The sequence below is a fragment of the Pogona vitticeps genome, chromosome 6, assembly GCF_051106095.1.
Source record: "Pogona vitticeps strain Pit_001003342236 chromosome 6, PviZW2.1, whole genome shotgun sequence".
NCBI lineage: Eukaryota > Metazoa > Chordata > Lepidosauria > Squamata > Agamidae > Pogona > Pogona vitticeps.
Window position 1 is genome coordinate 73,306,324 of NC_135788.1, and position 19,201 is coordinate 73,325,524.

A 19,201-nucleotide genomic window follows, 5' to 3' on the forward strand; every position below is an offset into this window, starting at 1 on the left:
CAAAGATGGAAAAATGCGGTGCGGACTACCGACGCCACCTGAGTTTCCATGGTGAGCGTCGGGTCCAAATATATGCCGAGGCTGCGGACCCCACTCTTCGCGGCCAAGGTGGTCCCCCCAAATGTGAGAGAGCCACCCAAGCCACCTACCACGGGGGCACCCACCCTCAGAACTTCCGTCTTATCCGGATTCAGCCTCAGTCCGTTCTCCTGCATCCATTGCAGTACGGCCCCCAGGCAACGCTGAAGGGAAAGGACAGCATCACCTGCAGTTGGTGAAAAGGAGATGTAGAGCTGGGTGTCATTGGCATATTGATGACACGAAGCCCCACATCCCCTAATGACCCCACCCAGTGGCCTCATATAGATGTTAAACAGCATTGGGGAGATAATCGACCCCTGTGGAACCCCACAATTGAGACTCCACGGGGCCGAGACGCTCTCCTCAAGCTGAACTCTCTGGGGACGGTCCCCCAAGAAGGAACGGAGCCAGGCAAGTGCCGAGCCACCAATTCCCAACTCAGAGAGCCTCCCCAGGAGGATACCGTGGTCGACGGTATCAAAGGCCGCCGAGATGTCGAGGAGGACCAGCAGGGAGATTTTGCCCCTGTCGGCCTCCCTCAACAGGTCATCGTACAGGGCGACCAATGCCGTCTCAGTATCATGGCGCGGCCTGAAGCCCGACTGAAATGGATCCAGGGCATCCATTTCGTCCAGGTGAGCCTGGAGCTGATCGGCCACCACCCTCTCAACCACTTTGCTCATGAAAGAAACATTGGCGACGGGCCTATAATTGCCAATTTCGTCCGCCGCCAAACTAGGTTTCTTTCTTATGGGCCTAATGAGTGTCTCCTTGAGGGCGGATGGAAATCTACCCTCAAGGAAAGACTCATTTATTATTACTGTGGCCCATTCTGTTGTTATCGGCCTGGCTGCTTTGATTAACCAGGCCGGGCAAGGGTCCAAGGAGGAGGTGGTGGCTCGGCAGCGGTCAAGCACCCTGGAGACGGAATCAGGCGTTACAGGCTGAAAAGAATCGAAAGTCACTGGGTAAGACGGAGCGCTGGACATCTCTGCTCGACTCACTGTTTTTAAAAACGGAGAGAGCTCCCGGCGGATGGCCTCCACTTTAGATTTTTAAAAGGCTGCAAACTGGTCAGGGGAAAAACTAGGGGGAGGCCTATCACCTGAACCAGTTCCAGATAGGTCGCGCACTATACGGAATAACTCCGCCTGATGGTTGGACGCTTCGCTTATCCGGTTAGCGAAGAATGATCTACATGCAGCCTTTACCTTAGTCAGGTAAAGGTTAGTTGCGACCCTGACAGCTGTCCAATTGTAATCCGTCGGGTTCTTCCTCCACCTACGCTCTAGCCTTCTCCTATGTCGCTTCATCGCTCGGAGCTCCTGAGTTGCAGTCCAAAACTCCTGAGTAACCCAAGGTTAAGAACCAGTGCGCCTAAAGGAAGCCATACGCTTGCAACAGCTGGGCAAGGCTGTTGAGGACAGGACATGTTGGAGATAGCTCATTCACAGGGTTGCCATTAATAAAGGACAACTTGATTGCACATAACAACTTTTGGTGATATATTAATTTTGTGTCAACTAAAAAGGCAGAAAATTCTCTGTGCTAGTTTTCAACACTGAAAAAGAATATTGTCATTGGGCATGATGTTACAAAAGCCAGGAAATGGAGGAAGCTAAGTGTTAGAACATAATCTGCATGTGGTCTAAAGATTTATCACAATTTAGGGAGTACGGAATAGAAGATAAACAAACACGGGAAACTCCGTATTGCAGCTGAACAAAAACTTAGAGCATTAGTATGTGATATACAAAAGTATCAACATCAACAACTATATCAAACCATCAAACAATACATATTAACAATGTTCTGTCTAATACTAAGGAAGTAAATTATATAACAAAGTTCTCCCATGCAAATATGTGCATTCTAGTGTCTCTACTCATAGAAAATCAAAGTCTAGAGTCTGAAAGTGTTAAGTATAAAGTCCATTCACATATGTGGTCAAGGTCTTGGATCGTAGAGATGGTTGACGAGCTCCAAGCATAAATAATTGTCCACTAAGCTTGTTTTGTGTTTTTTTTCTTTTTTTTTTTAACTTCTTCGGAAGATATCCCTTTGACCTCCAAGATGCTGGAAACAGGAACATTCATTAACCTAAAGTGCTTTTCAAACACAATAATAATAGACCTCATTTTGGTAGTCATACTCTCCCCACTATTAGATAATACGAACAATACCTAACTTACAATATAATTCAGTTCCACATGCGTCCTCTTATCTGTATGTTAGTTCTCTGTTGTAAATCATTCCCAGAAATCAAGGTAATTTATACTCCCTGGTGGCTTCCAGAATTTCTTAAAGGGACTTTCTTCTCTATTGTATTGTGTAATCCCCTAAATTTATAAAAATGCTGAAAGGTCTAAGTTGGTGTTTAGTCCTGCTGGACTAAGCTAGTGCAATCTACTGTATGTATCAAAAAAGCCTCTTTTTGAAATAAATTTCTGTGGATGTCAGTGTGGGAAAACTGATGTTTAATATGTTTGTAAATCACACAAAATCTGAGATCCTTGTCAGAGTGATTTTTGGTAAGGAAATGTTGCACTAGAGGAGCCTCCTGAATTTTGTTTCTAATGTGGGAGCAGTGCTCAAGGATATGCATTTTGATGGGTCTAGGGCAGTCTAAAGATGTCATAGAGAAGAAGTTGCAGATGTAGCAGCAGGAGCTATCCAGTCTTCAATTTCACCCTGAATGGGCCTTAAGTACACATGGATGTATATCATTTCTGCAACATCTTTCTCTCATAGCAGAACTCAAAACCTTAGTTTTGCAACAAGCAAGAAGGCCACAAAATGAATAAACTCTGAATCTTCATTTTAAAAACATAATTCACTTACAATAGAAAACAAAAAACTGGAAAAATCTTAGGTTGGACATGATTTTTAAAACGGAAATCCCTCTTAACACCTTCTGGCCCAACAGGGGCCAATGGACAGTCTGGGCACATTAAGTCAATCCAGGAAAAGAAGGTTCTTCACAGTGAGACTGCATGCATGAGTAGTCAAGAGTTCCAGCCAAATGCTGGCATTTTAAAGAGTACTATTAAAGGCAAGCGGCAATAATCTGGACATTTAGATTCAGCCAACCAAAGTAAGTAAGTGTTTCATACCTGTCCAAATTCTAAATGATTTCATGAAAACCTATGCATTCTGATGGGTTTATTTGACTTCCTGTCACTGCAATAAGCAAATAAAAATTAATGGCTCACAGTAGAATATTCAGACTAACTCCATAAAAGATAATTGCATTCAGAAACAACATGAAAATTCCATCTGTGATGTTAAGCTCTGTAAACTCTGTTTTAGCTTGTTCATAAATAATCAAGAGTTCGGGCTGAGCACATGGGTCAGGTGTTTGTTAACAGTATCACGTTGTTAACAACAAAAAAAGATTGAAAGGAGTCCCGTGTTGAGCTCTTCAAACTGGATGGATAAGGATTAAACTGAAAATGCAGTACAGGATATTACTGTAACCCTAACCCTAACTTTACAATCTGCCATATGATTACAAGAAAGCCTTTGACAGTGTGGATCATGAAATGCCCCATATCTGCAGAAGGGTTTGTAGTTCCAAACATTATTTCCACAATAACAAAACCCAAAAATACATTTTATATGAGGTTGATCATTTGCTTTAATTAGTTCTCCACTCTCCTTTCTCTCAACACCCCACAAAAAGGAATCATGAAAGTGTTCCGGTGTCTTAAAAATATTATTACTCCTCTTTCCTATTCAAGACAACAAAAACTTATAAATAAAAAATAGGAAATAAACATTAAATTTTAAGAGCTGTTGTCATTTAGTAGCAGGAAGACTTAATGTTAATAATATCATTGGACATGGGTCCCAATAATCAAACAGCATATTCTTGGGGGAAAAATATCCCAATGAAATGTTTGTAGGGTGGCTTGACATTTCATTGGGATATTTTTCCCCAATAATATGCGGTTTAATTATTGGGACCCATAGTAGAGCGTGTCATCTGAAAGCTGCAGTGTCCCATGGAAGTACATTTTCCATACAGTTAATCATTTTCTTGCTTTCATATCCACTGACCTATCTTCACCAGTCCAGTGCTCAGTCTCAGAATCCCTGACACAGTCATTCCAGAGTCGTCTGTAAAATACAGTGTTTAATTTCACTGCATTTCCAAGTTATATCAATAGAAATACAAAACAACTATGGATAGGTTTTACTAAATTGCTATTCTTCCCCATCTCTCCTTCATGCAGTGGGAATTGACTTCTCCCACACTCCCCCAGCCCCTGAAGCAAAAGGGACTTAGGCCCTGGTCACATGAGGGAAATGTTCTCTAGTTATCCCCCAGTTAAATCATTGCTTTTTTTTTTCTGGTCACACAACGCTGAGTCAAGATCGAGACATTTTCCCATCTAGCAGAACATTTCCCTATTGCCAGGAAGGTTGTGTTATTTTGTACCTTTGTTGTACAGGATCATTCCTCACCAGGATTGCCTGTGTGCATACCCTGCCTCACTTCTTTCCAGAATTGAAGCGAGGAGAATGGTTGCCATTACAGCAGCACACACATTATTTTTAAAATATTTTTTCATGCCCAATACATTGATGCGTTAGTAAAAGAATGTCACCGGGGGCATCCGCCATTGCATAACTGGCAAGTAATTTTTATTATTATTATTTTATGGGAAGACACATTGAAAAATTAGTATGCCAATGTCACCGGAGTGTGTATGTGATTGCCAATACTGCTGCGCGGACATCCCAAGTCTATTGCATGCAATGCATTTCTGCAGGAGCAGCCAGTGCAACAGAAGACACTTTTTCTTCCCAATTAATGTTCCCTCTAATTTCCACATGCACATACCCGTATGAGGTTCCATTGCAACCAGAACGAAAGGGGCTGGAAACGACCACTGTGGGTGTACAAGGAAGGAGGAAAGCTGTCCAGAGGGGGTGTGGAGTCAAGTGCACTTGCACAGCCATGCACCTTAGAAGGAGCCATCTTTCTGATACTAAATATTATTTTTTAAAATACATTTATAAATCAAGGGGCTAAATTGCCACTTGAAGCAAAAGAGAAAATAAAATGGCACCGTGGTGTAGCCAGCCATAACAATACAAATAGGAAGAAATAAATTGGCACTGCTAAAAGTTCTTGGGGAGTTCATCCCAGGATATAAACCACGCGACCACATACAACAGAAGTAAAGTACACATATAGTTCATGGAGCAATTGTATATTTATATCTCATTAAAGCCAGTCTTCACTGAAGATGGCCTATTATTATTTAAAATATTTATATGCCAACTTTCTTTTAAAGGAAGATCCAAGGGCACTTCAAGTATTAAAAGAAACAATTAAAATAATTATAATAAAGTATTACAATATTTTAAAAGCATTAAATAATCATAAATGATAATAAAGTAAATGAAATAAACTAAGATCATGGTATGCAGTAAAAAAGCAGGGAGCCAAAGAAATCCAGTTGAGGATCCAGAACAAAATGTGGAACATCTTACAATTACAAGTTATTTTAAATTTAGCTGAATGAACGGTGTGATCATAGCTGCATAACAGAAGTCAGAATGGGCCGGAGCAGCTTTCTTAAAGTGTCAAATCTCAATACACGATAAAACTTACAACTAGTTCATTCTGACTGTAACAAAGTTCTGGATATCTAGAAATTACAATTTTAAAAAAATCCTGAATTCTGAATCCAAAGGGCTATGATTACAAATTATAAAACTGAATTCTGAATTTTGGTGATAACACACATCCCTAGGTTACAATTCCCACTGTACATGTCATGTCTTCTTGGTATGAATGGCATGGAAATATGGGAGTTTTATAAAAAAAAAAAAAAAAAGGTAAAAGTATTTGAAATGTAGATTTATGGTAGGATACTAAAATTTTCTTAGCTTGAGAGGGTGACCAATAAAGAAGTACTACAGCAAATGAATGAAGATTTTAAAAGCCATAAAAACACAGAATGCAGAAAGTTAGAATATTTCCGTCATGTAATAAGAAATGCAACATGCACATTGTTATAGATGATTCTTCAGAGAGTCCATTCTCAGAGAGTCCAACAAGCCTGCCAGAGATGTCTTCCCAGATGCTGAATTCAAGGCAGACCAAAGATTGGGACACTGGATAGCCAAGTGGGGACGAGGAGTGGAAAGATGAACCTTGAGCCCAGGAGGTAGGTTCCTCAGCTACCCACAGATAGGAGAGAAAAGTCAAGGCCAGTTGTGAGGGGGGAATAAAGGAGGAGAAAGAGGAGGAGGAGACACTGGAGAAGCAGGTGCGGGTGTTTCTGCACTCTGGAAGACGAAGAAGCGGATGACTCCTTTGTGCTCCAGTCCACCTTGATATGAGCCTAGACAACTTTCACTCAGGGCCAAGAGCTAGTGAGCAGAGCATCACACCTCATCATAGTGGGACTGGCTGAGAGACAGCCAGGAGCCCGCTGCTGCCAGCCAGTTCAGCAAGGGCATCTCACTCTCACAAAGAGAAGATGCTCTAAATGCAAACGCCAACACCAGAGGTTGATGCAGCTAGCTCAGGAGAGGAACAGCTGCAGCTGTTGAAGGGCGAACATTTATTCAAGCCTACCATCCATCCTTGAGGAAGGCCCAACAGCTGGGACTAATGCCTTCAATTCACTGTAACAATTATGTGGACTAACAAGAACTTGGGCTCAGCGAGCCTAACCACAGAACAAGGCAAAGAATTATCAGGAACCAGGGAAGGGGCCAGGAAAAAGGACTTGTGTATGATTCCTTGCACTGTGGGTTTATCATTATTGTAGGTTGGTTCTCACTTGCTAGTTGTAATATTGTTAGTCCTTTATTGTTTTTTACTTGTTATCATCACCACCACCAGTTACAGTATATTAAAAGATACCACTCACGTGGCTTACAATTTTCTTAAAGAAGAAAAACAGATGAAACCACATTTAGACATACAGTAGATCATAAAATCCTAAAATCAACACCACAGTAAAATCATTTAAATTAAATTTAGTAACTGCACTGAAAACAATTAAAATCAACAAAGAACACATGAGACAGGTATAGGCATCATATGCCAATCCAAAAAGATGTGTTTTAACTCCCTTCTTAAAATCATCCAGGGTGGAAACAGATGACAACTCAGAAGTAAATTCCATGAAAATGGAAGCCACACAGGAGAAGGCCCTCTTCAATGTGCTTGCTGATTGGCCCCTGAATCTGCTGACAGAACTGTTTTCATCCATCCATTCATCCATCCATTTAATCAATACACTGGCATTTCACAAGTTATCTGGGAAGCTTCTAAAGAATCAAGGCAATTTTCAAATTAACAGTTGTTTTAAAAAATTATTTTTATTATGTTTGAAGAAGTTCTGAAATTTTATTTACTAATCTGATGCCCTTATCAATTCAAGTTCAGAAAGATATGCAGACTGTCCTTATGTACAGGCACATAGCTCTACACTGTTGAGCTACGCTGCGCTAGGTTTTCTGTTCTAGAGATATTAATACTATACTGAAAAACACTGTCAAAATATACCCTTGAGGAAATATATATGCTGCAAATTTCATTAGGATCCAGCCCAACCGCTTCAATATTTCAGAAAATCAAGAACTTACCTTTGCTTCACATTTCTTATGGCAAGCATATTTGCAAACTAAAGGGGGAAAAAAGAAGAGAAAACACACCATTTTTAGATATAACCCTGTTCAATATTTTGAATCAAAAACAGGTTTTGCAATACAGCACATTAAATTATTGCCATTTTCTTCTGCATTTTCACTCATTGTAGTGTTCTGAAATGCTTTATTCAGAAATCTTCTCAAACCTTCTCTAGTCTTTTTCTCACAAGTAGCATTTGAACTGTATTTCAGAAAAGTAAGCTGACTTTATAGTTGGCTCCTATTCTACAAGCTGGTGTTTTTGAGAAAAATCCTAAAACACACTGACCTGAAATATTATAGCATTTTCTAATGAAGCTTTTAAAATCAACCAGTCTTGCGGCTTTCAGTTTTTCAGAAGATCAAAATGAGTCATAAATTTTCCCTCGGTCTGAAGTGACCATGACTAGTACAATCATATGTCTTAAATAATCCAAAGCCAGAATTGCTCTCACAATACTCAGAACACTGTCACAGTTAAAATGTAAACCTATCACAACTCTTATTCCAGATAGCAGAATGTATTCAGATAATAAAATTCAAACGCTGGAGTTCCAATCGTTGTCATCGTCGTCATCATCATCATCAACAACAACAACATCATCATCATCCCCTCCATGGGCACAAGCCTTGTTGATACAGAGAGGCTTGCATGCATCAGTGAGGCTGAGAGCTACAGTGTATCACAAAAGTGAGTACACCCCCTCACATTTCATAAATATTTTAGTATATCTTTTCATGTGACAACACTGAAGAAATGACACTTGGCTACAATGTAAAGCAGTGAGTATGCAGTTTGTATAACACTGTAAATGTGCTGTCCCCCCAAAATATCGCAACACACAGCCATTAATGTCTAAACAGCTAGCAACAAAAGTGAAAAATTCAGCTGGAAAGAAAAGTAAACAAATTGGATGCAGACATTAGCAACCTAAAACACTTGAAAGATTCAAAAATGAAAAATGAAAAAGTAAAAGCCAGACTATGCAAAATATATGAGCTAGAAAGGAAAACAATTGTGAAACTATGGAAGAATTAAAACAGCAGCCAACAGCTACAGCAAAGAAAATTGAAAGATATGATGGACGCTTGAAACAATATAGAGAAAACACACAAGTTTGAAATAACCAATGATTATTCTATACATCACTAGGAGACAATGCAGAGCAAAAGAAATTAGTCCCGTGCAAAGATGATGCTCTAAAGCTTTGGGGGAAAATGTGGGAAAGCCCAACTGGACATAACGAAAAGACCTCATAGATAAAAGACATTTGTAAAGAAACTCAAGGAAAACAAATGGATGATATTGTAATAACAACTCAAATGATTAAGAGGCAAGGAAAGGCTGTGAAAAACTTGCAGTGCACCTTGTCTCCCTGAAGAGCTGAACAAAAAGGGAACTTTAAAAAGTCAGAAGGCACGAAAGATCAGCTGCTTATTAATAAGATGATACTGAAGAATGCAAAGACAAAAAACAAACTTTAACATGGCCTGAATAGACTATAAAAAGGCATTTGACTCATTGCCACACAGCTGGATTAACACCTGCCTAAAAATGTTTCAGATTAGTAAACATATTCAGAAGTTCCACAAGAAAAACATGGAAAAATGGGAAACTGTCTTAATGGCCCACAGTGAAGAAATTGTGGATAGGCATAAAAAGAAGAATATTTCAGGGGGAGCCTTGATTTTTGCTGGACAACAACAAGCACTCCAAACCAATGTGATGAAAGCTAAGACCCAAGGAATTAGTGCTAACAGCAAATGGTGACTCCGCTGAGAAAAAGATGAAACTGTGCCACGTATCATCTGTGAATGTCCAAAGATTGCACGGATTACAAAGTTAGACATGATAGAGTGGCAAAGTTAGTGCACTGGTCATTAAGCAAAATATATTACTTGCCAGCCTCCAAAAACACGTGGGAACATCAGGCAGAGAAGGTGTCAAAATCTTGGCTTTCCAGATCCAAAGTGATAGACACCTTGAATATAACACACTAGCCATAGTAGTAATAGAACAAAGAAATGCCCAGATCATTGACATTGCAATTCCAGGGGGTGCTAGAGTTGAAAATAAACTATTAGAAAAAGTACAGAGACCTGGCAATCAAAACATATTGCATGTGGATGAAACACACTTCAGTGGGTTCCTGTAGTCATTGGGGCTTTGGGAACAATATCAAGAAATTTCTACTATAAGCAGTTGCAGAGCTCAGAAATCACACCATCAGAGCTACAAAAACGGCAGTATTAGGAACAGCATACATACTGTGCCAATATTTGATACTTAGGTTTTTAGTTAAAACTTTTATCTGTTTTATAATACAAGTCAATATTTTTATAATTTGGATTGACTGTGCCTGGTGTTTCTGAATCATCATCATCATCATGATGTCCCAAAAGACAACCATACTTTAATACTGGAAATGTTACCAGATTGATGCATTACCATATAATTTTGAACTCAGACACTGTTTGTCATCAGCATTTGTTTTCAGAGATATGCCATATTTTTCCACGTATAAGATGCCCCCATGTATAAGATGCCACCATCACTTTTCTAACCCAAAATGTCTTTCTTCATAAGAAAGTGGAGGGGGAAGCAGGACTCAACACTTTGATGATTCCTGCTTTCCCCTCCACTTTCTTGCGAGGAAAGTGCTTTCCCTCTCCACTTTCTTCACAAAACGTGGAGAAGGAAAGCAGGAATCAATGCGCTTTGATGATTCCTGCTTTCCCCCTCCACTTTCTTCATAAAAAGTGGAGGGGGAAAGCAGGAATCAAAGCACTTTTCTTTGGAAGAAAGTGGAGGGGGAATGCAAGGATCAAAGTGCTTTGATTCTTCCCCCTCCTTACTTCCATGTATAAGACGACCCTCAATTTTTAATCTAAATGTTTTAGAGAAGAGTATTGTCTTAGACATGGAAAAATACAACATTGATTCTGTTTATGCACGTTCTCATTTAGCTGATATGATTAAGTTGTTGTTATATCCCATTAAGTTACAACCAACTTATAATGAACCTAGTAGAGTTTTCAAGGTAAGTGAGATATTTAAGGAGCACTGTAGTTTTCAGAGTTCTACACCCCCAGTGAGTTTCCATAGTTGGTTGGGGAATTTGAACCCAGGCTTCCTGAGTCCTAGTTCATAATTCTATCCACTACACTACACTGGGCATCTCAGTGATTAAGACACTGCCACAAATCCATCCATGAATATGCGATATTGCCAAGGTTGGCTCTGCTACTTAGATATAACCTCTATTCCTGAAACTCCTTGGTACAGGCACAAGAAGTTCTGAGAATTCTGCAAGCAGAATACAGAAGTTAAGAATTGAGAACAAGCATTTTAGGATTATAAAATACAGATGTTAACAAATAGCAGAAATAAAACCTACAATTGTTGTTACTGTTGTCTTATAGGATACATTGTTCAAATACAAACTGTGAACAAGGCAAAAGCATTCCAAAATGTGACCAGAAATATGTTAAACCTGCAAAATATGTACATTAAGAAGCTAATGTTTTTATAAAGTGGTTACTTTTCAAGGGGGATATCAGTGGAAAAAACACTTTTTAAATATCTCACATAGTGTGAAAATCCTATTAGGGTCTCTATAGGTTGGATGCAACTTGACAGCATGTAACACACTATACTAAAATCTGCGTAAGAATTAATAATGTGTGGAAATGCCATCCCATGGATGTTAGCGTATGTCATGGTATCGAGCCACACAGTATGGGTAATTTCTGATGATGTCAGGGATATTTCTCTGCTAGTGAAATACTGTTAGTCTATCAAGCTCAATTACTTAGTTTAGTAAAGGAAACCTTTATTTGCAGTAAGTGCTGGACTAAGACTAGCTACCCTGTTTCCCCGAAAATAAGACCTAATTTGAAAATAAGCCCTAGTATGATTTTTCAGGATTCTCATAATATAAGCCCTACTCCCAAAATAAGCCCCAGTTAAGTGAAACCCCACCCTCCACCAGGAACTCCTTGTGCAGCAACTAGAATTGATTCTGTCTCATCTATGCAAGCCAGGACGATCCATTACTTCCTCCTACCACCACCACCACCCCAACAAGCAAACGTGTTCCCGAAATGAGACAGAAACCGTCCAGTCCTGCGACGGAAGGGGTTTGAGGCCAGTTTGTGTTGGGGTCCCAAATGCTAGAATCACCACCACCACCACCACTCCCCGCTCCCTGGAGAGAATCACAAGAAATTCAGGCCAGAATTCGGGAGAGTTACGACAATGTTTCAGAAGAAGATGACACAACTGTATTTAAATAAATATAGATTGTTGTACATGAAAAAATTAAAACATCTCCTAAATATAAGCCCTAATATGTTTTTGGAGCAAAAGTTTAATATAAGACCTGGTCTTATTTTTGGGGAAACAGGGTATCCAATATAACAGACGATGAACTTTAAAAAACATGAGCAGTTTCATGTATCTACACTTTTTCTCAAATGAAGTTCATATTTTATTTGTTTTCTTCAAGATCTGTTTACTGGAAGCCTAGACAGACCTCCAGTCGGAATGTGTAGTATTCTCAGGGAACAAATAACTAAGATATCTGATCAGACTCCATCACCTTCCAGGAGTCTACACAGTTTAGTATTTAATTCTACACGTGACTTTTTCAGGAAGGTCAACACTGGCTTAAAAACTGTTCAATAAATCTTGAATATCGCAACACAAAGATGAAATAAAACATAAGTGACAATGAGAGCATTTTTGGAACACATCAACTTCAATAATATTTACTGTACAACAGAACATATAATTACAGAAAAAGAGCACACAACTTACAATCTTAAGACATCAATAATATTCTTTACTGAGCTTTGACATTCTTCAGAACAAATTACTGACAATGCACCATTCATTTCTTCCCTAGCCAGCCCAAAATAGAGCATGTCTCCTAATATTAGAGTACTAAAAATCACATCTACTACCCCTCTAACAGAGGTAAGTCTGTTTGAAATAGTCCAGCACTTTTAATCAGCATCATACTCCAGCAATGCTCCTTCAGGCCTCAACAGCTGAGGGGCTACATTCCACACATCCAGTCTTTTGTCAAGTAATCTCAAAGTCTTGCCAAATTCATGTTTCAAGAATTCTGGCAGGAGTTCCAAAAACAATTGTGGCTCGCCTGCTGACAGAACAGTATAGGAAAGACCATATTTAATCAACTTACCTTTAAAAATGTTCTAAAAAAAGCAGGGAAAAAAGAAAGGAAGAAAGAAGAAACCTCAAAAAGCAATTAATTAGACGTCCTTCATCTCTATCGAGTAATTACTAATGTCTAGCAGACACTTTATGAGTGTTTTGCAAGACAGATAAGGTTACCAGGTAAAATGAGTAATTGTAACAAAAGATTATTTTAGAAGTCTACGGAAAGACTTCTACAGGTTTGAGTTTGTAAGAGCTGAGCAGGGTTGAGCCATCCTTAGCCAGTGTTGCCCCTTTGTGTTACATGTCTTCAACAGCTCTGAAGTATTTTGTGCACATGGAGCATAGAAGCAATGTAGATGAATAAAGCTTAAATAGACAAGATGATGTTGCAATTTATTTTACCTTTATTCCCAGATGAATTTTGATATGATAAAGAATAACTGTCCAGTTTGCAGTGGAATTGACACTTTTAAGTGATAAATGCCAGCTGTGCATATACAAGGTTCTGATTTTTTCTAGAAGTCTATAAAGGCCGATTAACAACTCCTAAGAAGTTGTTCATGCATCAGACTTTATGACTTGATAGTACTCTCAGGGGATATGTATGTATGTATGTATGTATGTATGTATGTATGTATGTATGTATGTATGTATGTATGTATGTATGTATGTATGTATGTATTTATTTATTTATTTATTTATTTATTTATTTATTTATTTATTTATTTATTTATTTATTTATTTATTTATTTTTATATAGCCCACCTTTCTCCTTAAAATGATGCAAGGCAGCTTAAATAATTAAAAAGACAATATTTAAAAGCTAAAAGCAGTATATATAGTAGTATAGGCATCCTTCAGTCTCGAGAGACTATGGTAACGTGCTCTGTAGAATAATGGGTAGAATAATATGGCGGATAGGCTGTAACTCAAGCAGCAAATCCCCCCTCTCCACGTCACTGAAATGGTCCAATGGAAAGGCACGAGCCAATACAACTGGTTCCAGCGACGTCACAGGAGTTGGCAGAATGACACGAACTGCCTACGGGACTCCGACTCCGGATTTTGCCTTGAGGTTTAATTATTGAATTATTTTAAAAGAATTAAACAAGTATTGTATTTAAAATGGTAAATAAAATCAATACTAAAAATACATTTAAAAACAACAGAGCGTAACAATCCATTAAAAAAAACCTTGCCTCAAGAGAAAGGCCTTGGCCTGCTTACAGAAGGATAAACAGTTGGGACAGACCTAGCTTCCCATGGGAAGGAGTTCCACTGTCTGAGAGAAGCAACAGAGAAGACCCTTTCCAGTGTCCCTACCAAGCACTCCTGTTAAGTTGGAGGGACCGAGAGAAATGACTCTCCTGATGATTTAATGCCAGGGCAGGTTCACAGAGAGAGATGTGGTCTTTTAAATAGCTTAGATCCAAGCTTTAGGAATTAAGTGGAATCTTGGGTGGGGGAAGTGTGTGCCTCATGGGGGAGCAGCCCATGAGGTTGTTGCTTTTGGCTCTGGCGCAGGCGCAGACAGGGGCCATTTGTGTGAATTCACAGAGGCCCACTCGAAGAACCATGTTTACAGGTAAGTAACCTTTCTATTTTCGTGGAATCTTCAAGCATCACAGCATTTTGAATCTAAGATGGTTGAGAAGTTCATAGGTACTTTTTTCTGCAAATGATTAGAATGCACCTTACTGTAAAAATCGAGGGCATACCATTTACCCCCTTCAAATGCTATTAAGAGGTAGTCTTTTTGAAAATCTTAGCTCGCATCTAAGTATCATCAAGCAAAATATCTGATCCAGTTTAATCCTCCAATGGCATAGGCTAATGTGTAAGTCCTTGTGTTTTTTTTTCCTCCTGTGAGTGCTATATTAAGGGGGCAATCCACTTACCACTAACATAGGTAATGCTGTTGACTTAAGTGGAATTATACTGGTATAAATTAGGATGTCGTTTGACTTCTTACATTGTCTACTTTTTTGGGGAGGAGTGACTTGAGTCTATCAACCACCAATACATTTTTCCATTCATTTATATACCACCCATAGAACCTTTCTTAAAAATGAAAATATAAACCTTCTGTGTTGTAAGAGATCCTGAGTATTCACTCTTGTTTAAGGGCATAAGTGCCCTAAATCAGGGCACATCTACCTAGTCCTCCACACCCCATGTATGTTTTCATATGCTATAAAACTGGAATCTGGCCAGTACATGTTGTTTAGTTGTTAAGTCATGTCCGACTCTTCATGGCCCCATGGACCAGAGAACACCAGGCCCTCCTGTCTTCCACTGCCTCCCGGAATTGGGTCAAATTCATGTTGGTAGCTTTGATGACACTGTCCAACCATCTCGTCCTGTGTCATCCCCTTCGCCTCTTGCCTTTACACTTTCCCAACATCAGGGTCTTTTTCAGGGAGTCTTCTCTTCTCATGAGATGGCCAAAGTACTGGAGCCTCAGCTTCAGGATCTGTCCTTCCAGGGAGCACTCAGGGTTGATTTCCTTCAAAATGGATAGGTTTGTTCTCTTTCCAGTCTAGGGGACTCTCAAGAGTCTCCTCCAGCACCACATAGCAAACGGTACATAGCAACCTATTTTTTGCCTGTTTGTGGTGCAGGACAGCAAGAGTAAATGTTTTTATATTGAATGTTTTTGAAATACTATTTTTAAGTTAGTTTGTGACTTGGAAGTACAATTTATGGATGAAAAAATTTAGAGTGAAAATAACATACATATACATGCATCCACACAGCCCCGAACTTGTGTTGCTGAGCAGATTAGGCTATCTGCCAAACAGATGTAGGAAAATGAAAAAGGGATTTTGGCACTGTTGCAGCAAAAGGACCCCATGTCTGCTTAAGAATGGGAATCTAAAGTAAAATATAAAACTGGAGGAAGATGACAACATTGAAATGATGACGTAGGGTTTCTAGCATTTTTATCTGCAACCTGGTCATAAAATTTTCATTTATTCATGTCAAGAGTAAAAGTAAAATGGCTATAATACAGTGTAAAGCTAGTGGAGCAAAAAACAATCAATCAAACAAAAAACCACCAGCATAGTTATGCAGGATTGTGTATGTAGTGCTGTGCAACTACCAAGGAAGAGTGGACTGTGGATCCCTGCTTATCAGGGATCTCTGTTCTTACATGGGGCTGGAACGGAGGAGAAGGAGGTGTCAGTCTTTATGGTAATAAAACAGTTAGTTCAGGCATCTGCTGTGGCCACCACATAGATGCTGTCTGGGAGCATCTAGTACCCTATGTCAGGTACCCTAGTGACTGACTGGGCATTGGGGGGGGAGGCATGCTGGGTCCAGGTGCCAGACCAGTATTTAAGTCAGTCTTCTGCACCTCTTAGCCTCTTTCTTTGAGTGGATTTGGAGCAGGCTAGCACAAACATGGAAAAATGTACAAGTGCTTGTACAGCCGAGAACTGCACAAGGGATACAAATGAATTTGGTTAGACATTAGATTGGTGCAAGGAAATAACATTTAGATTGAGGTGGAGAACCTGTGTTCTTCCTGACCCATGCTTACTCTCAGCATCAGTCATCATGTCTAATTATTAATTTAAAATATTTTATCCCACCTTTCTCCTAAAAAGGACCCAAAGTAGCTTGCATCATTAAAATGCAATTTTAAAAGCTAAAAATGGTAAATTATTCAATAAAAAGAATTAATAACTTTATAATAAAAATGTTAGGTAAGAGCATTACTAAGACAGATTTAGAAGCAACAAACTACAAACCATCCCAGAGAGTTGCTAAGGAAAAGCTTGTCCTAAGAGAAAGGTCTTTGCCTCCTTGCAAAAGGACAACAAACCTGGCCTCCTGTGGATGAGAGTTCCAAAGTCTGGGGGCAGCAATAAATAAGGCCATCTCTTGTGTCCCCCACCAAACGCATCTATGGTAGGAACAGGAGAAAGGCCTCCCCCAATGATCTTAACACCTGGACAGGCTCATAAAGGGAAATGAAGTTTTTGAGATAACTTGGACCCAAGCTGTTTAGGGCTTTATGAATTAAAACCTTCAAAGCTGCTGTGCTGGACTGTCCAGTTGCCAATGATTATACAGAAACCTGCCATCTGGTTTCTTATCATGATGCTGTAACAGAAGCTTCTGCTGTTTCTGAGGACGTCCCTGAAAACCACTGAGGATGACAGGTGGAGCCAAAATCTGATCATAGAACTGGAAGGTCAGATGCCCAGTTACTCTCCCACAGCCACAGTGATATATTTCATTCTCTTCAAATATATATCCTTCCTCCCATCTTTCATTGGGAGTGACAGAGATTACAATTAAATCAGAATGAATCCACAACATTTGTAGGGTGAAAAGTTCAAGAACCTTTTCAGCCACAGGGGAATTAGAATAGTTGCCTCTATTGACTGTGGTCATAAGAGTACTAATATATTTTGTTGCCAGGAAAGCATTCATTAAACTTCTGCATATCAAACTAAAGGTAATGTAAGTCCACAATTTACATAAATGAATTGTTCTTGGTGGATAGGAGATCCCTGAAACCTGACAAATACTACTCTCATGTTCGAAATGGAGGTAAAAAGCACATGGCAACTGCCAAACAGTAAAATAACAGGAAAGGTATCAGAATAAATCACTCTTTTCTATTTCTATTATAACTCAGCTACAAATTCGCTATAAAGAGAACACTGCCCTTTAATAGCACGAACCAAAGAAATTAGTGTCAATTCCCTGAGGAGCCAGGAGTCCTACTATGCCTTGTGGAAGAGTTAGGCTATTTAGCCTTAGGCAAGCTACTATCTCATGATGCTTTACAGGTTCAGATGGAGCTTAAAAAGTTCCAATCAGTGGGGGTTACCTAACTATTAATGTCTATTGCTGCAGACCTTGTCAGCTTACTGAGGAGCAGATGTACTAAACTCTGTTTAGATTTTTTGACTAAAGCTTCCAGAATTCCAGCTGGCTTAGTTCCCAACATAGTGCTCTACAGAGGTTTGCATTAAGTCTCCCATAGTTCCCCTAAACTGCTTCAGACCTGTTCTAACTGTAGCCTCAAAAATGAAAGAGGCATCAAGTTTCTTATCTGTGCCATAGAGCCTTATGCAGTATTACCAGCACTAGGCAACACATGGAAGATCAGATGCCCAGTTACGCCAATGGGTCCCTTGAAAAGGTTTTTTCCCCAGTTTCTTATTAAAGCTGCAGCCCTATTGCCTCCCATGAACGGGACAGATGTTTGCGCAGATACTCTACAACACCCATGTGGCTTAGCAACCTTGGGAATGGCACCCCCACACCGGGTAACAATACCTTGTGATGTCACCACACTTTGTGATGTCACTTTTCATCAACTTTATAAAGTCTCCAGCAGAGACGTTAGGTAGAGTCATCATGTCCTCAACAGAGGAAAGCAGCTTGGCAACAACAACTGAAAACCAAAAAGTGGAAAAGACAGAAGACCTTTCCTCCAACAAAACAACTGGGTTGAGGAAGTCAATTCTATTTCACTGGACTGAGCAGGATGCTTCCGACATAGAGGTGGTTGAAGAAAGTTTTCTTCCAGGTACTCCTTTTAAAAATCTGCTTGTAAGTTTCCCGAAACATCTTATTGGGCATCCTAAAATATACCTTTGTTTTTTGGATCCTGAAGGGCTGCTTTAACAGCCTGATTTCATTGCAGAAGTACCAAAAACTTCTGCAATGAAGTGGTAACTTCTGAAAACCAAAAAGTGCAAAAAGCAGAAGAGTTTTCCTCCATCAAAACATCAGTTGAAGTATTCTAACAGTCTGGAGACTGAAATCGGCGGCGGGGAAGGATCACCAGTGACCACAAGTTACAACTCCGAAGAAGATATGAAATTGGAGGCATGACACCATAATCAGAAATGGAAGATGAAAGGCAGCTTCATCCAGCACTTTCTCAGCAGCTTGTGCTTAGGAAAGGAAAACTCTGACTTCAAACCCCCACTGAAGCGCCGCCATCATCCTCCATGCCGTGAGGGAACAGGCCCGGTAGGTGGGACTCATTCAGCCCTGGAAGGCAGCCCATCTAGGAGAAGGAAAACTCTGACTTGAAACCCCCACTGATGCGCTGCCATCAGCCTCCATGCCATGAGCGAGTAGGCTGGGTAGGTGGGACTCATTAGCCTAGGAAGGCAGACCATCTAGGAGAAAGAAAACTCCGATTCCAAACCTCCACTGCCTTGTGGATATATCCACTGATGGAAAAGGCTTCAGGAGTTAACCTCAAGGCAAAATCTGGAGCTGGAGTTCCAGAGGCAGTTCGTATCA

At 39.8% G+C, this 19,201-nt stretch overlaps 1 protein-coding gene across 7 annotated transcripts in view; it reads right to left on the reverse strand.

Moving 5' to 3' along the window:
* TNS3 (tensin 3) overlaps positions 1-19,201 on the reverse strand; it is a 301,059-nt gene that overhangs the window by 187,065 nt on the left and 94,793 nt on the right. For all 7 annotated transcript variants that reach the window (XM_078377581.1, XM_020811228.3, XM_020811227.3 and 4 more), the window contains one exon: positions 7,696-7,733. In XM_078377581.1, coding sequence (XP_078233707.1) covers positions 7,696-7,733 — 38 coding nt within the window. The remainder of the gene's footprint in view (positions 1-7,695; positions 7,734-19,201) is intronic.